This window comes from Mobula birostris, chromosome 8 (assembly GCF_030028105.1).
Source record: "Mobula birostris isolate sMobBir1 chromosome 8, sMobBir1.hap1, whole genome shotgun sequence".
NCBI classification, from domain to species: Eukaryota; Metazoa; Chordata; class Chondrichthyes; order Myliobatiformes; family Myliobatidae; genus Mobula; species Mobula birostris.
The window spans coordinates 89,335,211-89,362,236 of NC_092377.1; the positions used below are offsets into that span (position 1 = coordinate 89,335,211).

General features: G+C 42.7%; 1 protein-coding gene across 2 annotated transcripts in view; it reads left to right on the forward strand.

Moving 5' to 3' along the window:
* The window catches only part of rmnd1 (required for meiotic nuclear division 1 homolog), a 138,454-nt gene extending 111,674 nt beyond the window's left edge, over positions 1-26,780 (forward strand). For both annotated transcript variants that reach the window (XM_072265627.1, XM_072265626.1), the window contains 2 exons: positions 3,302-3,418; positions 20,930-26,780. In XM_072265627.1, the coding sequence (XP_072121728.1) occupies positions 3,302-3,418; positions 20,930-20,962 (150 nt within the window). In that variant the 3' untranslated portion in view covers positions 20,963-26,780. The remainder of the gene's footprint in view (positions 1-3,301; positions 3,419-20,929) is intronic.
* Positions 26,781-27,026: the final 246 nt, after the last annotated feature.

Below are 27,026 nucleotides of genomic sequence, written 5' to 3' on the forward strand. Positions count from 1 at the left end.
CTGCTGCCTCGATTCAGCTGTATCTGACCTTTCCAATTTGGTCCGGCATTTAAATCAGTCAGTCGTCAGCTTATTCCTCGCTCTCGGGCCTGGGTCCTGCTGCCTCAGTTTTGCTGCTTCAAATCAGCTCCAAGTCTGCTCCAACACCAAACACTGGCTCGTTCCCTGCTCTCTGGGAACGGGCCTCACCACCTCCATTTGACCCATATATATCATGCCACAACCATCTTCAACCTTCGAGACATCATATCACACCACAAACATGCCAGGTCATACAGGCAGTTCAAAGCTTGACTCTGAAAGGAAAGTTACAGGCTATTGAGTGCAGTGTTTTGTTTCCAAGGAAAAAGTGTGATTAATAAAGCACTGCAGTTTATAGTTGGGTAATATGGTGCTATCCTTATTGGCAATACAAAACTAAATTGACATCACCTCTATAGAAGATGTTTGCTTAAGTCATTGTCAGCTAGTTCGCCAGGGTTTTTAGATGCAATCAATGGCATAAATGGTCCAGGAAATCTTATTCTTATATAGTACCTGCTGATCTACACAGAAAGATTTTCATTTGGTATTATTCCACCATACTACCTGAACCTATCATTCCAATTAACTATATTATTCCCTGAGTTACTGTGATATTTTATATTTTAAAATCTTTTTTCATATCATATCCTCATTAATGCTCCTTCTGTTACACTGAATTCTTATTTGTTTCTTTAAAAAGCTAAAAGCTTAATGTTGGTACTTTGTTTTAAATCTTATCTATTTTGGTTTCTATGTAAAATATTCCTGTATTTTCTGATGCCAAAAACATCAGAAAAAGAACCAAAAACCCATGTTACCCTGTAACTGATGTAAACCTATTGCAAAATGTAAGTGTGTGAATGTAGGGCAAAATTTGATCCTATTGCACTTTGAACCCAAGCTGGAGTCATTCCCATCTAACTGCTGAATATGTTTTACAGTCTCGGCATGGTTTAGCCTTGGTTTCCCATTGTAAGGCATCCTGGCCCTATTCAGTAAAGTGCATTCCCTGCCATCAAGTCAAGATAACCAAAGAAAAATTATCAATTTAACTGCAACAACCACTAAAAGAGTTCCTAATACTCATACTAAAAAATAGATGAGACAGTCCAGGTGTATTCTGGAATCTGTTTCACAAACAACCAATAGAACCATTGTTTCTAGCTCAACATACACAAAGTGCTGGAGGACTGTCCTGATGAAGGGTCTTGGCCCGAAATGTCAACTGTTTATTCTCCTCTGTAGACGCTACCTGACCTGTTGAGTTCCTCCAGCATTTTGCTAAATACAGAATTAACTATCATTTCCAGAATCTAGAAGTGGATTTTAAAAAGAGAAAATCCCAACATCCCCAAGCCTTTCCACTATTTACAAGACACAAGTCGGGAGTCTGGTGAAATACTCTTTACTCATCACAACGAGTGCAGCTCAGCACCATCCAGGACAAAGCAACCCATTTGATGAGCTCCATGATAACCATTTTAAACATTCATTCCTTCCACTGCTGTTGCACAGTGGCTGTAGTAGGTGTCATCCACAAATCATACTGCAGTTTATCACTTCAGCTACTGAGGCAGCAGCTTCTAAATCCACATCACTTACTGTCAAGGTCAACAAAGCACAAATATGAAAACATTACCACCTGCAGATTTCTTTCCAAGTTGCACCCTACCCTGATTGGAATTTTGATCTAAATCCCAATCTCACAGATTAAAGATTAGTTTTATTTATCACATATACATCAAAACATACAGTGAAATGTGCTGCCTACATCAATGACCAACACAATCTAAGGATAGTGCTGGGGGCAGCCAGCAAGTGCTGCTCACCTCACTTCAGGTGCCAACATGGTGTGCTCACAATTCACAAATCCTAACACTTTGGGCATCTGGAGGAACCCCACAACATCATGGGGAGAATGTGCAAACTCCTTAGAGACAGCGATGAGAATTGAACACTGATCAGTGATCACTGGTGTTGTAAGGTGTTGTGCTGACTGCTATGTTATGTGTACATACAATACTCAGTCTCAGAACGAGTTGGCATTAAGGATAGAGATGAGGAGAAATTTTCTTATCCGGAATGTAATGAATCTTTGGAATTTTCTACCCAAGAAGGCTTCATAAACTCAGTTACTGAGCATACTCACAACAGAAATGGGAATCAAAGTATGTGGGGTTAGTACAGGAATGTGGTGCTGAGGTGAAGGAGGACTAAGCACAAAAGCCCAGGTGGCTTCCTCCTGCTTCTGTTATTTTTGTTCTTATGTGCTCCACTTGAGCCAGGAACTGCCTTTGTAAATACCATCCTCTTGCATGAGACCATCTCTACTCAAAAGTGAATTAAACTGAGCCTGGCCCTACTATTTCTGTGGACTGTAGCCATCCAGACAGACACTGCCTGACTTGTTGAGTTCCTCCAACATTTTTGCGTTGCTCCAGATTCCAGCATCTGCAGTAAAATGAAAATCATTTTGCTACTCAGTTTATCCACTGGTCTGCATTTATCTGCTCTAAATCCATAAGGCTAACTGAAAACATCCTGGACCTGATGGAAAGGCCCATGAGCATGACCAACTTAATTCAGTCATGTCACAATCTCTGCCGACAGAATTCTTCAGAAACCCTTGTCCGGAAACGATGATCAGAAACTTCTATGAACTGTTAAAATTGAAATAATACTTTTTAAAAATTGTCACCTCAAAACACTTTCAGGTGGTTATTTTTAAGTAATGTTTTTATTTTAAATGTGTAATATACTCCTACTTTCATTACAAAACTAAAACTTGCATCAGAGTGGATAAACTGAAGAATTCTATGTCAGGTCAAAACCAGTACAAGTCTATAGTCATATGCTGGGTAACTGCTGGAGTCCAGTGGTCAGTGTGTTGTTAGATTCACTAGTAAGTTTGGGACAATTAAGTTTAAATATATTTGCACCAAAGTTTAACGTAACTTGCAATGATGAAGGTGATAGCAGTTCACAGTGAAAATGCCAGCAAGATTTGGTCCAATAATGCGAGGCTGACTTTCCATTAGCCTTGAGTATATACTGTGCTGAATTGGAACTGTAATTCACTTTAGATGGATGAATACTGAGGACAGGCAGCTTCAGTAGAAAGAGAAATAAAGTTTCAGGTCAAAAATTTGCTCTTTGCTCTGAAAATTTAAATGTTTTTCTTTCAATAAATGCCACCTAACCTCCTGTGTTTTCAAGAATTTTCCAATTTCTGGCATCTGCAGTTCTTTTAGATTTACAAAATTTTTGAATTCTGCAGGTGATTAATGAAAAGCTACAGCACTGTACAGAACTTACTGACTTGATGCGAAACCACCTCAGTGAGAAACATGGTCTGCGGCTCGAGTGGATGATCGTGATCCTCATTTCCATTGAGGTAGGTCACATAATAGCTGGGAACAATCCTGTTATTTAATGATTCAACCTATATTCAAGTTTCTGCTCAGCAGCAAAAACTCTGGTGATTCATTTATTAGACATCTATATGCAGCTACCAATAAACTGCTAAATGTTCCAATGGTGTTTTTCTTTCTCCAGTGAGGGTTACACTGAGCAATGGAAAACTTTGACCTTAGACCCTAATGTCAGCAGCAAGCAATCACACTTTGAGGGTGTAGAACAAGCAAAACAGATTCTTTTCATTCTGACCCTACAGTGAACCTTTGAACAAAATTCTGAAATAAGCCCTCAAATGCACCAGTGTGAATGTTCTGTTTCCCACACCAGCTATCTTCCAGGCCTCTCTAGGAATCTGAATTAATGCCAGATTCTAGCAAACCCAGGAATAGTATGAGATTGGGCAAACATTTTTCATGTACTTGACCTTACTGTAGTTTTCAGCACTGGTAAATAAATATGTGCTTTCTCATTCCATCATTCTGGACTTAATTTTAAATATCTTTGCATTTTGTTTAAAAAAATTCATTCATTACATCTTCAGACTATGTTGTATAGAACACGACAACACAGAAATATGCCTTTCAGCATATCTAGTCCATGGCAAAATATTTTGCTGCCTAGTCCTATCGGCCTGCACCTGGACCATATCATTCCCATCCATGTTGTTGTTCCTTTTCATTCCTTGTGTGTAATGGATGCCAATTTTGCCTTTTCCATAGCATTTTAAATTTTTACAAGGTGGAGTTGCTAGCTGGACGTTCAACCCAGTATGGATGGAAGGCATGCAAGGAGCCGGCCAGATTCAAACTCGGGACCATTGAAGTCCTGTGCTGATGTCATCCAAGCCTGTCTGTCTAGGTACCATATCCGATGCGGGCTTTGGTGACCATGGTTTTCCATATAGATCTATCCTTCGTTTTTTGGAGGACTTCCATTTCCTCGATGTGTAGCCACCTGGCTATGCTTTTGATGTACATAGGCTGAGGTCTTCCTCCAGGTTTACTCCCTTCAATATTTCCAGAGAGTATGAGTTTTTCTAGTTCATCTTTCTGCATGATGTGCCCTAGGAATCTGAGTTGTCTTTCTCTTATTGTTGGTATGAGTGATCGAACTGCTTGGGCTGTTCTGAGAACTTCTGCATTTGATGTGCGTGTGGTCCATGATATTTTTAACATTCTCCTGTAGAACCATAATTCAGCTGCTTCTAGTCTCTTTTCCATTGCTGGGGAAATGGTCCAGCATTCACTTCCATAAGTCAGGATAGAATAAATGTAGCACTGCAGTATTCTGTTTTTAGTGTACGTGCTCATCTTTCTGTCTGTTAATATGGACTTCATTTTTTGGAAAGCTTCTTTCGCCATTGCTATTCTGTATTTGATATCTGTGTCGCACCTGCTATCACTTGTTATTAGGCTGCCAAGATATCTGAACTTGTTGACTTGTTTGATGTTTGTATTTCCGATCTTGATCACACATTGTGGGATGTTTGTCTTTTTGGAGATGACCATGCTTTCTGTCTTGGTGTTGATTGAGTAATCTGCGATTACTTTCTGCTGCCACTATAGTGAGTAGTCCTTGAAGTTTTGTTTCTGAGTCAGCTATTAGTACGATGTCATCAGCATATCTGATATTATTTATATTATGGCCTCCAATTGTGAATCCTTTGATGTCTTTGATACTTCTCAAGATATTTTCACTATATAGGTTGAATAAGTCTGGCGAAAAGACACAACCTTGCCTGACTCCTCTCATGATATTCACATACTCACTCACTTCTCCTTCTATTCTGATGGATGCTGTCTGGTCCCAGTATAAGTTTCTTAAGAAACATGCATCTTTTCCATCTATGTCAAGATCTTAAAGCATTTCCAGGTCATCCATGTACCTATCCAAATTTTTGTTAGAAGGTGAAATTGAACCCACATCCATCTCCTCCACTGGCAGCTCATTCCACACTCTCACCACCCTCTGAGTGAAGAAGGTTCCCTTCATATTCCCCTTAAGCATTTCACCTTTCACTCTTAACCCATGGCTTTTAGCTGTACTCTCGCCCAACCTCAATGGAAAAAGCCTGCTTGCATTTACCCTGCTTGCACTCCTCATAATTTTGATAGCTCTATCAAACCTCCCCTCATTCTCCTATCCTCCAGGAAACAAAGTCCTAACCTATTCAGTCTTTCCCTATAACTCAAGTCCAGGTTACAACTCAACCAATCACTCACTATATAGCCCGATAATCCTTTTGCTTGTTTGCATATGATTATGCCTGTTGCAAATTGTGTTTTGTCTTTTTACAATGTTGCATTGAGTTCCCTTTGCACTGGCTTTTGCATAACCATTATTGGGGGGAAAAAGTCAAAATACTGAATACTCCTACACTTAGCATGCTTCCTAACATATTCTCCATAGGGGACATAAACAAAATGCCACTATAGCCATAAAGAGGCTCTGGTAAAAAAATTTAATTGCTGAAAAGAGGCTCGAGTCACCTTAAGTCACAGAGTGGTGATATCTGGCTTGCAGATGTAAATAAGCAAGTGAAGTCAATTTTTACAATTTTTCGGTCAAATAAAATTCATGGTTTAGGCTATTCACAAATTTAACTTTAATTCATGTGAGCATATTTATAATGTTAGTAGTCACATTATATTCTAGAACTACTGAAGATCTAAATTTCTCATTGATTGAATCTCAGTATGATGCTGTGGACAAGATAAGGAATATCAGGGCTGATTCACAATCTCAACAGGAGTTATTTATTCAGTGGTCTGTGAATTTCTCTGATTTCTACAAGATTTCTCTGATCTTTCTCCCTTTAAGTATAACATTCCCACTGGGAATTGATAGTTGGAAATTCTGCAGTAGTCTGGTAGGTGTGTTTTAATTACTGTGTTGAATTAAACTGCCACTGTCAGCAAAAAGCAGGGCAAGCAGAAATCCAGTTTATTTTCTAGCACTTTAAGGAAGCATAGTGCTTCAGGTTGAATGCTCTCCTGGGATTTTCCTTTGCAATTTTAAAAGCATTCTTGATGAAGTTAAAGTTCAAAATGCCAATTTTAGTAGATTCTTAATATAGGTATAAAATGTATAGTGGGGTATAATAATCCTCTTCTAATTGATGCTCTTGTGTTGTTTTCAATACAGTTTAAAAGCTTAGAGGTATAGTGGCAAATGGGTGTATATTAAATTCCGCACTGTCAAGCACGTTATTGAATACAATATTGTTTTCACATCATATTATCTCAGTGAAACCTTTGAGCACATTCAATTATTGCTAGGTCACTGGAAATTATCTTTGCTCCCAAGAGCTATTCAGAGTAAATGAACCAATCTCTAGTATCTCTTGGTGGAATATTTATAGATTTATTTAGTCAAGTGATGGTGTCATTGAAATTAACTACAAACATCAAAGAGAAAGATACTTTATTGATCCCAAAGGAAATTACAGTGTCATAGTACAGGGGTCCCCAACCTTTTTTGCACCGCGGACCGGTTTAATATTGACAATATTCTTGCGAACCGGCTGACCGGGGAGTGGTGTTCAAGTAGGGTTAGACTCACTTCAACATGTCTTTTATGGTTAGGGTTGCCAACTTTCTCACTCCCAAATAAGGGACAAAAGTAGCAGTCAAATCTCGGGACACTTTACCCCAGGAAAGACTACCATGACAATGAAGCCTTGCGCGGGCACCTGTGTGCGCATGTGATGTGCGCATGCGCATACGTGCTGATTTTTTCCCCACAAATTTGTTTTGCCTTCATCTTCCCAACTATACTGTACATACATTATCTCTACCTTATATAGGCTGTGTATTTATCATATTATTCCTGCTTTTACTATATGTTAGTGTTATTTATTTTCGGTTTTATGTGTTATTTGGTATGGTTTGTTTGGTTATTTTTTGGGTCTGGGAACGCTCAAAAATTTTTCCCGTGTAAATTAATGGTGATTGCTTCTTCGCTTTATGCCATTTTGGCACAAAAGGTTTCATAGGAACGCTCTACCTTAGCGGGGGATATACGGGATGTCCCGGCAAATACGGAACAGTTGGCAACCCTCTGTTCAAGTTCAACAGTGCGTAACAGGGAATGAGGAAAGGTGCAGCTGACTCATATTGTTTCCTCACGGCCTGGTAGCACATGCTTTGCCCGGTACCAGTCCGTGGCCCGGTGGTTGGGGACCGCTGTCGTAGTAGTATTACAAGTACAAAGATATACAAATATTAGAAGAGAAGTAAGAAAAAATAAAAATTAAGTTACCTCAGACAGCCTAACAGGAGAGGGTCATCACTTCCCCGGCTATACATTGACTCATTATAGAGCCTAATGGCCAAGAGTAAGAATGACCTCATAGAGTGTTGTCTTAGTTGTCTAAGACAGTTGTCTTATTCTATTATTAAATAAGACCGTAAGAGATAGGAGCGGAATTAGGCCATCTGGCCCATCGAGTCTGCTCCACCATTCAGTCATGGCTGATCCTTTTTTTTTCTCATTTCCTCCTCAACCCTAGATCCTGGCCTCCACAGCTACACGTGGCAACAAATTCACCACCCATTGGCTAAAGACGTTTCTCTACATCTCTGTTTTGAAAGGGCACACCTCTATCGTGAGGCTACACCCTCTTGTTTTCAAATGTTTTTATTGTGAAGCAACATCAGCTTAACCACAACCGACAATGTCCTAAAGTACCATGCTTTTTTTTCTTTTCATTCTTATAACAACATAATGAAAGTCAAATGAATGTATGTATAGTAAACAAGCAAAAAGCAAAGGAAACCCTACCACCCCGTCTCTTTTATCCTTCCCTGCCTTCCCCTCACCCCTCCTGTATGTGCTGTTTAGATCCTACCACCCCCCCACACTTAGTTCAGCTGTCGGTCTCTTCTAAATACAACAGTAATGGTTGCCAGGTTTTTTCAAATTCCTTGAGTCTGTCCTCGATGACATATCTTATCCTCTCTAGATGCACATTATCCATTAATGCAGCCAGCCACCGTCTGAGTGATGGAGTTTCCTCCTTTTTCCAGAACATCTGTATGAGTTTCTTTCCATTAAGTATGTCATAGGTCAGGAGTTGTTGCTGGGTAGCCTGGAATTTATTTGACCTCGCCGAAGTTCCAAAAATTAATAAAATGGGTCTGGTATTATCTGAACCTTTAGTACCTTCGATAGGACCTGAAATATTTGCTTCAAATACTCTCGTATCCTGGGACATAAAACATAACTATGTAACAAATTTGCCTCCGAGGACTTGCATTTCTCACACATTGGGGACACCTCTGGGAATATTTTATGAATCCTTACTTCTGAGTAATGTAGTCTATGTCTGTCTGTCTGTCTAGGTACCATATCCAATGCGGACTTTGGTGACCATGGTTTTCCATATAGATCTATCCTTCGTTTTTTGGATGACTTCCATTTCATCAATGTGTAGCCACCTGACTATGCTTTTGAAGTACATAAGCCGAGGTCTTCCTCTAGGTTTACTCCCCCTCAATCTTTCCAGAGAGTGTGAGTTTTTCTAGTTCATCTTTCTGCATGACGTAGTCTGTGTAGGATTTTAAATTGTATTAAACAATGCCTGGCATTGATGGAACAGGAGCTAAAAGATACTCCAAAGCCTCATTCCATATAACCTCCTCTATCTCTGTACTCTACTCCTTATACAACACCAGTTTAGACCTCTTATTACTATCTGTGCACTTACAGGGCCTTAATCCGACATAGTGCAATCCAAATATAACTCAAAGAGTCCTGTTTTCTACAGGGATCAGAGGCAGGGCCTCATTAATGTTCGAAACGTTCACAATTTCCTACCGCGGAGTTTTACTTGGGGCATCTTCATTCTGGAAGGGGTTTCTTCTCACTGTGCACCGTCATTTCTCAGCATTTCCCAAATGACGTTCCGCATACCGGCGAGCTTCTTCTGGATCTGTAAACACCGCCTCGGTTCCATTAATTGTCACTTGTAGCTTCGCGGGATACGGGAGGCCAAACTTGATTCCGAGTCTATCCCGCAGCAACCTCCTGACCGGTGTGAAAGCCGCACGTCGTTTAGCCACTGTGGATGGAAGGTCTGTGAAGATCTGAATCCTTTGTCCTTGATATTGTAGATTCTTGGTACCTATCGCCTTCCGCATTTTATCTTCAAATACATGGCAATAATGGGTCCTCACGATCAGGTGTCGCGGCGGCTCGTTCCCCCCCCCCCACCCCCCGGCCGTTTCCGAAGTGCTCTATGTGCTCGGTCTCTCACCAGAGCTTCTTCCAGGTGTAGAGCTCTTTTACCATCTGTGCCGCGAAATCTCTTGCCTTCTGCCCATTTTCCTTCCCCTCTCGTAGGCCCGCAATTCTCAGATTCCGTCATTTCGAACGTCCCTCTAAATCCAGGCACTTCTCAGAAATTTTTTCAACTTGCCCACAAAGTCGTTTCACCTTGCTTTCCAGCTCCACAACTATGTCAGGAGCTCCGTTAGCCGACCCTGCTTTCTCTTTCAGAAATTGATCTTGTGTATTCAACTGGGCTTTCTTTGCGGTAATCACAGCGTCATTTTCCGCTTTCAACGAAGCAATTTCACTTCTCAAAGCGACCTCTACCTCTGCAACTTTTTCTTCAATTTTCTTACAGATGTTTGACTTAATCGTAGTTAGCTGTGCATTTAGCGACTCTATGGACACCAACACACCATTGTTGTCCATACTCTGTGCACGTGTTGGGCACGTGGCCAAGTGGTTAAGGCGTTCGTCTAGTTATCTCAAGGTCACTAGTTCGAGCCTCAGCTGTGGCAGCGTGTTTGTGCCCTTGAGCTAGGCACTTAATCACACATTGCTCTAGTCTGTGCGAGGAGTGGCGCCCCACACAGACTTCCAATCTGCGCCTTGTAAGGCATGAAAATGCCTGACGCAGGCCTCTAATGGTCTGAGTCAACGTTCCCTCCCCTGTGCACGTGGCTCCACATGGCCCTCAGTCGTAAGCTCCGAGAAGTCAATTGGACCTGTTTCTTTGTTCGTCCCTGCCTTAGCCGTTCCTCTTCTCGGCATTTTGTAGTGCACGCCTTCGCTCTCTCTCCTTCTGGAATGTATTGAAGAGCACCTCCCCTTCGTTTCCCACCTGAAACCTCAAATTGACTTTGTGTGAATGAAGTTTTAATATCAAATCTGCCGGAGCTACAGGAGTGTGCGTCCTACTTGCTCATGGCTCAACAGAGCCCCCCTCTGAGGCTATGCCCTCTTGTCCTAGACTCTCCCACCATGGGAAACATCCTTTCCACATCTACTCTGTCTGGGCCTTTCAACATTTGAAAGGTTTCAGTGAGATTCTCCCCTCATTCTTCTGAATTCCAGCAAGTACAGACCCAGAGCCATCAAACATTCCTCGTATGATAACCCTTTCATTCCTGGAATCATCCTTGTGAACTTCCTCTGGCCTCTCTCCAATGCCAACACTTGTTGTTAAGATGAGGGGCCCAAAACTGTTCACAATACTCAAAGTGAGGTCTCACCAGTGCCTTATAAAGCCTCAGCATCACATCCTTGCTCTTGTATTCTAGACCTCTTGAAATGAATGCTAACAGGCATTTGCCTTCCTCACCACCAACTCAACCTGCAAGTTAACCTTCAGGGAGTTCTGCACAAGGTCTCCCTAGTCTCTTTGCATCTCAGATTTTTGGATTTTCTCCCCGTTTAGAAAATAGTCTGTACATTTATTTTTACTACCAAAGTGCATGACCATGCATTTTCCAACATTGTATTTCATTTGCCACTTTCCTGACCATTCTCATAATCTGTCTAAGTCCTTCTGCATCCTACCTGCTTCCTCAACACTACCTGCTCCTCCACCAATCTTTGTATCATCTGCAAACTTGGCAACAAAGCCATCTATTTCATCATCTAAATCATTTATAAACAGCATCAAAAGAAGGGGTCCCAACACCGACCCCTGCAGAACACCACTGGTCACTGGCAGCCAGCCAGAAAAGGATCCTTTTATTCACACTCGCTGCCTCCTACCAATCAGCCAATGCTCTAACCATGTTAGTAACCTCCCTGTAATACTATGGGCTCTTAACTTAGTATGTGTGGCACTTTGTCAAAGGCCTTCTGAAAGTCCAAATATACAACATCCACTGCAACCCCTTTATCTATCCTTCTTGTAATCTCCTCAAAGAATTCCAAAAGGTTTGCCAGGCAGGATTTTCCCTAAAGGAAACCATGCTGACTTTGTCCTATCTTGTCCTGTGTCACCAAGTACTTCATCACCTCATCCTTAACAATTGACTCCAACATCTTTCCAACCACTGAGGTCAGGCTAACTGGTCTATAATTTCCTTTCTGATGACTTCCTCCTTTCTTAAAAAGTGGAGTGACATTTGCAGTTTTCCAGTCCTCTGGCACCATGCCAGAGTCCAATGATTTTTGAAAGATCATTTCTAATGCCACCATAATCTCTAACGCTACCTCTCTCAGAACCCTAGGGTGCAGTTCATCTGGTCCAGGTGACTTAGATACCTCCAGGTCTTTTAGCTTTTTGAGCACCTTCTCTCTTGTAATAGTAACTGCACCCACTTCGCTTCTGTCATACACTACAACATCAGGTATACCGCTAGCGTCTGCCACAGTGAAGACTGATGCAAAATACTCATTTAGTTCACAGCCATCTCTGTGTCCACCATTATTATTTCTCCTGCCTCATTTTCTGGCGGTCCTATATCCACTCTCATTTCTCTTTTAACATACTTGAAAAACTTTTACTATTCATTTTGATATTTGTTACGTACCCCGTAACTGGGTTGCCAAACCAGCAGAAATGGATCACTCAGTTGGAGTCTGGATTACTAGAGCTAAGAAAGTTTTATTAAAGAAACAAGCAACACAGTACTCTAATCAAAAGGATAATGAATGCAACAGTTCAGCAATGATAAACATACATGTACACAGAATTAAGATAACAGGATCAATCAAGCTCTATCGTTGTCTAGGGGTAAATGACCAGTTTCAAAGTAACGCAAAGTTCAGCTCAAGTTAGTTCAGTTTAGTTTGCAGTAATCGCTGCCGTAGCGATGGACAGTGGGGGGGAAGGAGAGAGAGCAAAAACGAATGAATATTCAGGGCTTCCAGACACAGACCTTTGCAGTCAGCTTTCGGACGAGTCCTTTGTGATGTCATCTGAGGTCATCGACCGTGACCCCTCCGTTTCCGGATACGATCGTTTCCCTGCGCTGAACCTGGCACCCAGGCAAGGGTGGACACACACCAGGTTCCCGCCGATCGTGCCTTTCCACCCTGTGCGTTTATGGCCCGGTACTTCCCACTGACTTGTGAGAGACGCACCGCTTCCAGGGTCTTGTTACCTCGGGTGTCATGTGTGCTGCCTTAGCGAACCTGTCCCTTTTTATCCCCCTGCTGGGGTATCGCCTGTCCATCACTTCAAAGAGTTCAGGGTTCAAAGGGGGAGCCGATCTTGACAGCTCTCCTTCCGTTACTCTCTCCCGTCCCTTCATTAACATCTCCAAATGCTGCTCCATTGTTTTCTTTATCTCTCTCTCTCCTGAAGACAGGTGGCAGATCAACTGCTGATCCCACTGGTGCCAGCACAGGACAGCTAACATCTTAATCTATGTGTATTCTTGTCGCATATTATTTGCTAGCTTGCTTTGATATTTCATCTTTTCCCTTCTAATGATTTTTTAGTTGCTCTCTGTAGGTTTTTAAAAACTTCCTAATCCTCTGGACAGCGGCCATTGAGTGAGTGAGCCAATGAAGGAGTGGAACTTTGAGGCTTTAACTCGAGAGATTCTGGCAGTTTTGGCAGTTGGACTGTGCAATCAAGTCAATCAAGATTTGAATAGCTCAGCAGAAAGCAGCTGATCGGGCAATCGCAGTCAGGTGACCAAGCAGTTTGAAAAGCTCAAACAAATAAATAGAGGGGTAGCTCAAGCACAGCGGCCAGTGAGTGAGTGGGCCAGTGAAGGAGTGGAGCTTTGAGGCTTTAACTCGAGATATTCTGGCAGTTTTGGCGGTTGGGCTGTGCAATCAAGTCAATCAAGATTTGAAAAGCTCAGTAGAAAGCAGCTGATTAGACAATCAAGATTTGAATAGCTCAGACTCAGCAGAAAGCAGCTGTTTGGGCAGTCGAGGTCAGGTGACCAAGCAGTTTAAAAAGCTCAAACAAATAAATAGAGGGGTAGTTCAAGCAGAGCGGCCAGTGAGTGAGTGGGCCAGTGAAGGAGTGGAGCTTTGAGGCTCTAACTCGAGAGGCTTCAACGAAAAGAGGCGGAGGACGAGCTTGCTCCCAGTTAAGCTTTACAATGCCTCCTGACACGGTGATGTGCCTCTCATGTAAGATGTGGCAATCTTGGGGGAACTCCCCTCTCCCACAGAGTCACATCTGCCAGAAGTGCATGCGGCTGGGCATTATGGAAGACTGTGTAAGGAATCTGGAGCAGCAGCTGGATGACCTTCGACTCATAAGGGAGAATGAGGCAGTCATAGATGACAACTACAGGGAGGTAGTCACACCTAGACTGCTGGAAGTAGGTCGTTGGGTGACAGTCAAAGGGGGGGAAAGCAAAGATGAGTAGACAGGTAGTGCAGAGCACCCCTGTAGCCATTCCCCTGAATATTAAGTTTACCGTCCTGGATACTGTTGGCGGGGACAACCGACCAGGGGTGAGCCACGGTGGCAGGGCCTCCAGCACTGAGTCTGACCCTGTGGTACGGAAGGGTGGGATGGAGAAGAGGAGAGCTGTCATCATTGGGGACTCTATAGTCAGGGGAGCAGACAGGAGATTTTGTGGACTTGAGAAGGACATCTGCATGGTTTGTTGCCTCCAGGGTGCCAGGGTCCGAGATGTCTCTGACTGGGTGCACAACATCTTGGTAAGAGAGGGAAAGCAACCAGAAGTCGTAATACATGTTGGCACCAACAACATAGGCAGGAAGAGGGATGAGGTCCTGAAGTGTGAGTTTCGGGAACTAGGCAGAAGGCTGAAGAACAGGACCTCAAGGGTGGCGTTCTCAGGATTGCTGCCAGTACTACGTGGCAGTGATGGTAAGAATTGGAGGAGGTGGCATTTGAGTATATGGCTGAGGAGTTGGTGCAGGGAGCAGGGTTTTAGATTTTTGGATCACTGGGATCTCTTCTGGGGAAGGTAGGACCTGTACAGATTGGATGGGTTGCACCTGAACTCGAGGGGGAGCAATATCCTTGCAGGTAGGTTTGCTAGCATGGTTCAGGAGGGTTTAAACTAATTTGCAAGGGGGATGGGACTTGGAGCGATAGAGCAGTGTCAGGAGTGCATGCAGTAAAGTCAGATCTAACATATAGAGAGGCTTTGAGGAAAGAGAAGCAGAATAAAGGGTGTAAAGGTAGTAAGGTAGAAGAGCTGAAGTGCGTGTACTTCAATGCAAGAAGCATCAGGAGCAAAGGTGATGAACTGAGATCTTGGATACATACATGGAATTATGATGTAGTGGCCGTTACAAAGACTTGGCTGGCACCAGGGCAGGAATGGATTCTCAATATTCCTGGATTTCAGTGCTTTAAAAGGGATTGGGGGGGGGGAAGGGGAGGAGAGGTGGCATTACTGGTCAGGGATACTATTACAGCTACAGAAGGGGTGGGTAATGTAGCAGGATCCTCTTTTGAAATCAGTATGGGTGGAAGTCAGGAACACAAAGGGAACAGTTACTCTATTGGGAGTATTCTATAGGCCCCCTGGTAGCAACAGAGATACCAAGGAGCAGATTGGGAGGCAGATTTTGTAAAGGTGCAAAAATAACAGGGTGGTTATCATGGGTGACTTTAACTTCCCTAATATTGATTGGCACCTGATTAGTTCCAAAGGTTTAGATGGGGCAGAGTTTGTTAAGTGTGTCCAGGACAGATTCCTGTCACGGTATGTTGACAGGCTGACTAGGGGGAAATACCATACTAGATCTAGTATTAGGTAACGAACCGGGTCAGGTCACAGATCTCTCAGTGGGTGAGCATCTGGGGGACAGTGACCACCGCTCCCTGGCCTTTACCATTATCATGGAAAAGGATAGAATCAGAGAGATTAGGAAAATTTTTAATTGGAGAAGAGCAAATTGTGAGACTATAAGGCTAGAACTTGCGGTTGTGAATTGAGATGATGTTTGTGCAAGGAAATGTACTATGGACAGGTGGTCGATGTTTAGGGATCTCTTGCAGAATGTTAGGGATAAATTTGTCCCGGTGAGGAAGATAAAGAATGGTAGGGTGAAGGAACCATGGGTGACAAATGAGGTGGAGAATTTATTCAGGTGGAAGAAGGCAGCATACATGAGGTTTAGGAAGCAAGGATCAGATGGGTCTATTGAGGAATATAGGGTAGCAAGAAAGGAGCTTAAGAAGGGGCTGAGAAGAGCAAGAAGGGGGCATGAGAAGGCCTAGGTGAGTAGGGTAAAGGAAAACCCCAAGGCATTCTTCAATTATGTGAAGAACAAAAGGATGACAGGAGTGAATGTAGGACCAATTAGAGATAAAGGTGGGAAGATGTGCCTGGAGGCTGTGGAAGTGAGCAAGGTCCTCCATGAATACTTCTCTTCGGTATTCACCAATGAGAGGGAACTTGATGATGGTGAGGACAATATGAGTGAGGTTGATGTTCTGGAGCATGTTGATATTAAGGGAGAGGAGGTGTTGGAGTTGTTAAAATACATTAGGATGGATAAATCCCTGGAGCCTGACGGAATATTACCCAGGTTGCTCCATGAGGCGAGGGAAGAGATTTCTGAGCCTCTGGCTAGAATCTTTATGTCTTCGTTGTCCACGGGAATGGTACAGGAGATTGGAGGGAGGCGAATGTTGTCCCCTTGTTCAAAAAGGCAGTAGGGATAGTCTGGGTAATTATAGACCAGTGAGCCTTGCGTCTGTGGCGGGAAAGCTGTTGGAAAAGATTCTTAGAAATAGGATCATTGGGCATTTAGAGAAACATGGTCTGATCAGGGACAGTCAGCATGGTTTTGTGAATGGCAGATCGTGTCTAACAAGCCTGATAAGAGTTCTTTGAGGAGGTGACCAGGCATATAGATGAGGGTAGTGCAGTGGATGTGATCTACATGGATTTTAGAAAGGCATTTGACAAGGTTACACATGGTAGGCTTATTCAGAAAGTCAGAGGCATGAGAACCAGGGAAGTTTGGCTAGGTGGATTCAGAATTGGCTTGCCTGCAGAGGGTCGTGGTGGAGGGAGTACATTCGGATTGGAGAGTTGTGACTAGTGGTGTCCCACAAGGATCTGTTCTGGGACCTCTACTTTTAGTGATTTTTATTAACGACCTGGATGTGAGGGTAGAAGGGTAGGTTGTCAAGTTTGCAGACGACACAAAGGTTGATGGTGTTGTGGATAGTGTAGAGGATTGTCGAAGATTTCAGAGACATTGATAGGATGCAGAAGTGGGCTGAGAAGTGGCAGATGGAGCTCAACCCGGAGAAGTGTGAGGTGGTACACTTTGGAAGGACAAACTCCAAGGCAGAGTACAAAGTAAATGGTAAGTTACTTGGTAGTGTGGAGGAGCAGAGGGATCTGGGAGTGCATGTCCACAGATCCCTGAAAGTTGCTTCACAGGTAGATAGGGTAGTTAAGAAAGCTTATGGGGTGTTAGCCTTCATAAGTCGAGGGATAGAGTTTAAGAGTCGCGATGTAATGATGCAGCTCTATAAAACTCTGGTTAGGCCACACTTGGAGTACTGTGCCCAGTTCTGGTTGCCTCACTAAAGGAAGGATGTAGAAGCATTAGAAAGGGTACAGAGGAGATTTACCAGGATGCTGCCTGGTTTAGAGAGTATGCATTATGATCAGAGATTAAGGGAGCTAGGGATTTACTCTTTGGAGAGAAGGAGGATGAGAGGAGACATGATAGAGGTGTACAAGATAATAAGAGGAATGGATAGAGTGGATAGCCAGTGCCTCTTCCCCAGGGCACCACTGCTCAATAGAAGAGGACATGGCTTTAAGGTAAGGGGTGGGAAGTTCAAGGGGAATATTAGAGGAAGGTTTTTTACTCAGAGTGGTTGGTGCATGGAATGCACTGCCTGAGTCAGTGGTGGAGGCAGATACACTAGTGAAATTTAAGAGACTACTAGACAGGTATATAGAGGATTTTAAGGTGGGGGGTTATATGGGAGGCAGGGTTTAAGGGTCAGCACAACATTGTGGGCCGAAGGGCCTGTACTGTGCTGTACTATTCTACGTTCTATCTTCCCATTAATTTTTGCTTTGTTGTATGCCCTTTTGCTTTTACAATAGCTTTGACTTCCATTGTCAGCCACAGTTGTACTATTTTACCATTTGAGTATTTCTTCATTTTTGAAATACATTTTTGTCCTGCACCTTTCTCATTTTTCCCAGAAATGCATGCCATTGCTGTTCTGCTGACATCCCTGCCAGCAGCTCCTTCTAATTTACTTTGGCCAGCTCCTCTGTCATACCACTGTAATTTCCCTTACTCCATTGAAATACTGCTACATCAGACTTTACTTTCTCCCTATCAAATTTCAAGTTGAACACAAACATATTGTGATCACTGGTTCCTAAGGGTTCTTTTACCTTAAGCTCCCTAATCGCCTCCAGTTCATTGCATAACACCCAATCCAGTATAGCTGATCCCCTAGTAGGCTCAAAGACAAACTGCTCTTAAAAAAAAAACTCTCCCTTAGGCTAGGGGTCGCCAACCTGTCGATCACCATCGACCGGTCGATCTTTGAGACTTTCCCAGTAGATCCCAAAAAACATCAAAAATAATTACACAAATACTGTTGTAATGTGAGCATTATAAAGATAAGTAATACTAATTAGGATAATGGTAATATAGCAATACTTTTGCTACAAAGCTGTTTGTAAAGAGAGATTGTTTCCAGGTTGCGGGGTTTTAGTTCTGTTCTTTCTGCTCAGTGCTCATGTGTGTAGCACCCCCGCCATGATCTGCGTTTTCAGCGTAGCTTGTGCTGCATCAGAGTGACCAATTAAATTAGATACACAGTGGTCCCCAACCACCAGGTCGCGAAGGATGCAGCGGTACGGCGGTAGTCGGAACGCACCCAGCACATCTTTAACAAAAAAAGCCGGAATAAACATGCTAATTAATTAGGTGCCGCCCAGCGCGCAAATGTCGGCCCTGATCAGAGGCGATTACCGATTATGTCGCCTCTGATCTGGGCCGACATTTATGTGCCGAGCGGCGCCTAATTAATTAGCTTGTTTATTCCGGCTTTTTTTGTTAAAGATGTGCTGGGTGCGTTCCGGCCACAGCTGTACCGCTGCATTCTTCGCGGCCCGGAGGTTGGGGACCACTGGGTAAGAGTACAGACTGTTGCAAACGTCAATATATGGCACTCGCTTGTGATATCCTGATATTATGGCGGAGGCTCCACGAAAGAAGGCGAAAACGTACAAATTCCATCCAGAATGGGAAGAGGAATTTCTGCGTACCATGGTGAAAGACAAGTGTGTATGTATGTTGTGCCACCAAACACCAGCACTGACTAAAAGAGGGAATCTGGAGTGGCACCACAACACCAACCACCAGAAATTTAAAGACACCTACTCTCCAAAGAGCGCAATTCTTGCATTATCCATCATACAGTGGACGTGCCAACCTGTTTTGAGCAGAGCTTTCCCCCCAGCAATGAGGGCTGTATGGTATTGAAGGCACTTGAAAAGTCAAAAAACATAATCCTCTCAGTGCTGCCCTGTCTCATCGTTTCAAAAGTATTGAAGCTGTAGAGTCCTTTTGTGACTTCAAATTTGCAACTGACTTCTGAAATTTATATGTAACAAAGGGATTAAGTTAGTTGTACCATCAAATCAGCACCCTCAATTTGTTAAGCATGGAAAATCTTTGGGTTATAAACTCTGTAGCTCCTGAAAAGCTGTATTGAAGTGCTATTGTGTGGAGTCATGCTCCAGTTTTGTGTGAGATTCCTTTGTAGTGTACCTGATAACACCAGGCAAGCATTCTTAAAGAAGACAGTGACATTTCCTCCACTGGTTCGTCTTACCGTAGAGTTTGCAGAGAATATCAGCTAAGGAAGGTTGTTGTGAGGAGAAGAGGAGGATTTGTGGGGGGGTTGGAGAATCAGTTATAAAGGGGATAGTTCATTACTGTCAGGGTCCCTGGCGATTGGAATAACCAGTGTTCAAATCATTGGAAGGATTGAGGTGTGGGTTGGTTAGGTAGCTAGTGGTGGAACTGAGTGTCTATGTATTGGTTACAGAAAGGATTGGGATCTCATAATTGTTGGGATAAGCACTAGACTGTTGTGACACTTAATCATTGAACACAAGAGATTCTGCAGATGCTGGAACTCCAGAGTAACGTGTGTGTGTGTGTGTGTGTGTGTGTCTCTGTGTGTCTCTCTCTCTCTCTCTCTCTCTCTCTCTCTCTCTCTCGCTCTCGCTCTCTCTCGCTCTCTCTCACACACACAGTCAGGCAGCATCTATGGAAAGGAATAAAGAATCAACATTTCAGGCTAAGATCCTTCATTAGGACCCTTAGTCATTGGACAGTAGGCAACCTAGCTGGGATTCAACCAGTGGAAGACGCTGTCAGGAGGTAAGGGCAGGACTGATGTGAGTGGAAAAGAGAAGAAATTTGATTCTTTTACAGTTAAATCCTCATCAAAAGATACAGTATATCTATTTAACTAATGTGGGAATAGGTCTCAGCTCTTGAAATTGGGTTCAGTGTGATAGGAATTGTGTACGCTGTGGTTTGAGCCATCATGTAACTGTAGTAAATTCTTTGCAAGTAACATCAAAATATGATCACATGTTATTGCACGTCTTTGCACATACCCAGAAGCTTCTGCCCACATGTACATCATATTCCTATGTATTTTTTTCTGAATCATGAAATATCCCTTTCTGAAAATCCTCAGTTTATGGTACTTCTGTGAATATAGTTTCAGAGTCTCAAACATTAATAGACACAGGGCACAAGGAAGAGATTGGATAGGAAAACTGTGTCGCGTAGAGGCTGAGGACAGTCATTGGCATCACTATACTGAGTTGTGAGGAAAATGTTGCAACATTGACTTCTCATCTGAACAATATCATTCATTAATGATAAAGTGAAGGGTTCTATGAGATCCTGAAGACATGAAAGGTTCTTGGGTTTAAAGGGTTCACAGTGTTTAGAGAATACCTAAAGTAAATAAACGTGGAGGTATTTAAGATATAGAAACAAAGACAGCCCTGATGAGAGCAGAATCAATAATAAAAAGCAAAACAGTGAAATTAAGGCAGCCATAATACAGAAGAAGTTTGTGGAATGAGACTTGAGGTGCAATAGTAAAAGCAAAATTCTGGAATTATTAAAAAAACAGATGGATCCCACAAGCGGAGGCTCCTGACATGTTTCTAATTAGGATAGCCAAAATATCCCTTTCATCCCTTATCTACCTTGATGACATAATTTTATAGGATATAATTACTCAATGCAGCCAATCTTTTTCTTTCCCCAGGTATTATTTGAACTTGCTCGTGTTATTTTCTAAAACTGATTGGAGATCATCTGGAGGACAGTAGCCATAACTTCAAGTGGGACATGAAAAATATCTTCCAGAAGGCTTCTGTACTCATTTCAACATCCTGAGGAATGCCTGCATTTTGTGCAGCTCAATTCTTGTCAAAACTACAGTTTATTCTCACAACCACAGCATTTATAATAGATTTTATCATTAAATTACTGGTGCATTTGATTTTATTTCATTGTGGAATATCTATATATACCGGTGATTCCCTGCATTATTTTTGTGATGAACTCTATAATGAAGTAAAATCTGCTGTGAAAATTTTTGGGTAGCAATATGTGCATTCTGGAAGGATGAGTTTTTATAAGCTGAAAGAGATTGCCTTCTGTAATTATTGCTTGTGAAAACTGCTGTAATTTTTGTTTTTGCAGTATTTAGAATCATGTAAGATGCAAGACTGATTAAACTTGAATCTGTAGTAGCTGATTACCTCAGATGTTTGAGACTGGTATTATTAAAAGAAAGACATTTTCTGGGTCTTTCACAGAAGTGAAACGTAGTAGCTAATAGTAGCTAGTCCACGCCTCGAGGCACATATCCACGTTATTTAAGATCTTGGAATGCAACCTCACTCAAAGCTGACATAAATGTCGTCCAAATAATTTAACAAGTATTTGTATAGGGTTCAAATCATCAGTAAAATCACTGGGAAGTGAATCCAGAATTCAACATGACTTATTTTCTAGTAACAGAAAATCTATCAGAATGACACTATTGAAATCAAACACCAATTTATTACGTGTCTTTCTTGAGCCAATCTGAAATGTGACAAACTATACTTTACAGGATATTTGATCACTTTTTACTTGTTTATTTGTAATCTTCCTGTAATAGAATTGCTATCAAACCAAGAACCTACAGTATGTTCCAAGGCAAACAAGTTTAGCTTGAATGGATTCTGAAAATGTTTTCTTCTGAAGCAGAAGAATTTTACTAACTTTATTTGTTAATAGTTCATAAGCAAAGTTTGAAGCTTAATAACTGCCACCTGTTATAGGAACATCCCTTTCATATCATAGGCCAAAGGTCATTTTACATGAACTGGAAGCTAGTGTGTTAATTTGAACTATGCATAATAATGTTTTCCATGAAAAATAAATGATTGAATAAAGCTAGGCTATATTCAATGCAACTGTCCTGAAGCAAATTCATACCAGGCAAAACTGGAAACAAATGCACACTATTGTCGTGGTGTATCTGGATTGTCACAAATCTTTGATAAGTGTGATATGCTTGAGGGACATGACCATGACTATAGGACAGGCTGTCAAAAGACAAAGAAAGACACGACAACTACCATGCATCTGAGAGGATTCCTTGATTTTCCTCTGGTTCAGAACTTACTTGGAATTAAAACTTTCCTGTACTGGAATTATTTAAAATACTTCGCACATTTACTTGGGGTACAAAATAAATTGAGAAATATGCACTGTTTGCCTCGTTTTCTATAAAACTTTGTGTGCCTTCTCTCCCAATGCTGAATTCGAAACAGATGTTCACTATTTCTGGTGAAATGGTAACATCAGAGCAAGGGTGAGAGAGGGCATTTAAAGAATCTCTAACACTGTTAATCATGCTTTTTTATACCTGCAGAAAGCTATAATGTCATAAAATCAGAAAGTGATGGAGTTGCTCAGCAGATCAGGCAGCATTTATGAAGGGAAACATTCAGGTTGACTACCTTGCACGTTGAATCTTGCTTGTGAGTGGAACGGCTAAGGATTTCCAGAGCGAAGGCGTTTTACTAGGGGTAAAAGAGAGGCAAGACTGCACAGGCACGTGACGTCAGCCAGTAGAGGGGGAAAAGTTTAAAAAGAAGACTGCCATATCCAGTGGGCAGCGGAGTGAGAGGTAGCAGAGTGATAGGGCTTTGGTTCAATGGGCTTAGGCGGTAACGAGGTGAGGTAGGTCTACCTGTGTTAATTGTGGAAAGGAAGTAGTATGTCTGTGAGGCCAGTTTTCTGTGCTTGGTGTCAGATGTGGAAGGTCCTGGAGTCTCCCAGCCTCCTGGACGGCCATATCTGTACCCGGTGTGTCGAGCTGCAGCTCCTAAGAGACTGCATTAGGGAACTGGAGATGCAGTTTGATGACCTTTGTCTGGCCAGGGAGAGCGAGGAGGTGAAAGAGGGGAGTTATAGGCAGATGGTCACACTGGGGCCACAGGAGACAGACAATTGGGTCACAGTCAGGAGGGGCAAGGGGAAGAGTCAGGTACTAGACAGTACCCCTGTAGCTGTACCCCTTGACAATAAGTACTCTTGTTTGAGTACTGTTGGGGGGGGACAGCCTACCTGGGGGAAGCAACAGTGGCCGTGCCTCTGGCACAGAGTCCAGCCCTGTGGCTCAGAAGGGTAGGGAAAGGAAGAGGAAGGCAGTAGTGATAAGGGATTCTATAGTTAGGGAGTCAGACAGGCAATTCTGCGGACACAGGAAAGAAACTTGGATGGTAGTTTGCCTCCCAGGTGCCAGGGCCCAGGATGTTTCAGATCACGTCCAAGATATCCTGCAGTGGGAGGGAGAACAGCCAGAGGTCGTGACGTATTGGTACCAATGCCATAGGTAGGAAAAGGGAAGAGGTCCTGAAAAAAGACTACAGGGAGTTAGGAAGGAAGTTGAGAAGCAGGACCACAAAGGTAGTAATCTCGGGATTACTGCCTGTGCCACGCGACAGTGAGTATAGGAATAGAATGAGGTGGAGGATAAATGTGTGGCTAAGGGATTGGAGCAGGGGGCAGGGATTCAGATTTCTGGATCATTGGGACCTCTTTTGGGGCAGGTGTGACCTGTACAAAAAGGACGGGTTGCACTTGAATCCCAGGGGGACCAATATCCTGGCGGGGAGGTTTGCTAAGGCTACTGGAGAGAGTTTAAACTAGAATTGTTGGGAGGTGGGAACTGAACTGAAGAGACTGGGGAAGAGGAGGTTAGCTCACAAATAGAGAAAGCTTGGAGACAGAGTGTGAGGGAGGATAGGCAGGAGTTTGTTAGGTGTGTTCAGGAAGGTTTCTTGACACAATATGTAGATAAGCCTACAAGAGGAGAGACTGTACTTGATTTGGTATTGGGAAATGAACCTGGCCAGGTGTCAGATCTCTCAGTGGGAGAGCACTTTGGAGATAGTGATCATAATTCTATCTCCTTTACAATAGCATTGGAGACAGAGAGGAACAGACAAGTTAGAAAAGCATTTAATTGGAGTAAAGGGAATTATGAGGCTATCTGGCAGGAAATTGGAAGTTTAAATTGGGAACAGATGTTCTCAGGGAAAAGTATGGAAGAAATGTAGCAAATGTTCAGGGGATATTTGTGTGGAGTTCTGCAAAGGTACGTTCCAATGAGACAGGGAAGTTATGGTAAGGTACAGGAACCGTGGTGTACAAAGGCTGTAATAAATCTAGTCAAGAAGAAAAGAAAAGCTTACAAATGGTTCAGAGAGCTAGGTAATGTTAAAGATCTAGAAGATTATAAGGCTAACAGGAAGGAGCTTAAAAAGGAAATTATGAGAGCCAGAAGGAGCCATGAGCAGGCCTTGGTGGACAGGATTAAGGAAAACCCCAAGGCATACTACAAGTATGTGAGAGCAAGAGGATAAGATGTGAAAGAATAGGACCAATCAAGTGTGTATGGAACCAGAGGAAATAGCAGAGGTACTTAATGAATACTTTACTTCAGTATTCACTATGGAAAAGGATCTTGGTGTTTGTAGTGTTGACTTGCAGCAGACTGAAAGTTTGAGCACGTAGATATGAAGAAAGAGGATGTGCTGGGGCTTTTGGAAAGCATCAAGTTGGATAAGTTGCCAGGACCAGATGAGATGTACCCCAGGCTACTGTGGGAGGCGAGGGAGGAGATTGCTGAGCCTCTGGTGATGATCTTTGAATCATCAATGGGGACGGGAGAGGTTCTGGAGGATTGGAGGGTTGCGGATGTTGTTTCTTTATTCAAGAAAGAGAGTAGAGATAGCCCAGGAAATTATAGACCAGTGAGTCTTACTTCATTGATTGGTAAGTTGATGGAAAAGATTCTGAGAGGCAGGATTGATGAGCATTTGGAGAGGTATAATATGATTAGGAATAGTCAGCATAGCTTTGTCAAGGGCAGGTCGTGCCTTACAAGCCTGATTGATTTTTTTGAGGATGTGAAAACACATTGATGAAGGTAGAGCAGTAGATGTAATGTATATGGATTTCAGCAATGCATTTGATAAGGAACCCTATGCAAGGCTTATTAAGAAAGTAAGGAGGCATGGGATCCAAGGGGACATTGTTTTATGGATCCAGAACTGGCTTGCCCACAGAAGGCAAACAGCGGTTGTAGACGGGTCATATTCTGCATGGAGGTCGGTGACCAGTGGTGTGCCTCAGTGATCTGGGACCTTTACTCTTCGTGATTTTTATAAATGACCTGGATGAGGAAGTGGAGGGATGGGTTAGTAAGTTTGCTGATGACACAAAGGTTGAAGATGTTATGGATAGTGTGGAGGGCTGTCAGAGGTTACAGCGGGACATTGATAGGATGCAAAACTGGGCTGAGAAGTGGCAGATGGAGTTCAACCCAGATAAGTGTGAGGTGGTTCATTTTGGTAGGTCAAATATGATGGCAGAATATAATATTACTGGTAAGGTTCTTGGCAGTGTGGAGTCTGAGTCCATACGATGCTCAAAGCAGCTGCGCAGGTTGACTCTGCAGTTAAGAAGGCATACGGTATATTGGCCTTCATTAATCGTGGAATTGAATTTAGGAGCCAAGAGGTAATGTTGCAGCTATATAGGACCCTGGTCAGACCCCACTTGGAGTACTGTGCTCAGTTCTGGTCGCCTCACTACAGGAAGGATACGGAAGCCATAGAAAGGGTGCAGAGGAGATTTACAAGGATGTTGCCTGGATTGGGGAACATGTCTTATGAAAACAGGTTGAGTGAACTCAGCCTTTTCTCCTTGGAGCGACGGAAGATGAATGGTGACCTGATAGAGGTGTATAAGATGATGTGAGGGATTGATCGTGTGGATAGTCAAGAGGTTTTTTCCCAGCGCTGAAATGGTTGCCACAAGAGGACACAGGTTTAAGGTGCTGGGGAGTAGGTACAGAGGAGAAGTCAAGGGTAAGTTTTTTACTCAGAGGGTGGTGAGTGCGTGGAATGGGCTGCTGGCAACGGTGGTGGAGGCGGATACGATAGGGTCTTTTAAGAGACTTTTGGATAGGTACATGGAGCTTAGAAAAATAGAGGGCTATGAGTAACCCTAGTAATTTCTAAGGTAGGGACTTGTTTGGCACAACTTTGTGGGCTGAAAGGCCTGTATTGTGCTGTACGTTTTCTATGTTTCTCTCCACAGGTGCTGTTGGATCTGCTGAGTATCTCAGAAATTTTTACTTTTATTTTGGATTTCCAGCAACTTCAGCTTTTTTTCTCTCTTTTTGATTACTGTATTCTATTATGATATTGCACGATGAATCGTTTGGTTTGACTGTGGTGGTTCACAAATCATTCCAAAACTATATTTGTACTCAGTAACTGGAAATTTCCCTGCATATTAAACTGTTACAGCTCTGACATGTTCTTTGACTTGATTCTATGTAGAATTAGTTTGTTTCCTGCTGTGGTCATGTGGGTTCCTCCTGGGTGCTCTGTTACTTCCAACAATGTGCAGGTTGGTGGGTAATGTAGCCCCTGCCAATTGCTCCTAAAATCTGGGAAGTTGATGAAAATTAAAATGGATTTCGTATATAAAGGGTGAAAATAGATACTGGATGGTTGACCTGCATGTCATGGGCCAAAGGGCTTGTTTACAAGCTATATGACCCTTTAAGATCACCCCTATATACATGTACTTGTGCATATGACAATAAAATCGGCTTTGACTTTGATAAAAGGCCTTGTAGAGGTTTATAATATCATGAGGGGTGTAGATAAGGTGGATCATCAGCATCTTTTTCTCTGGGTAAGGGATTTTAAAACCAGACACTGTAGGTCTGAGGTGAGTGAGAAAAAATTTAAAGGAAACCTGAGGAACAAGTTTTTCACACAGTA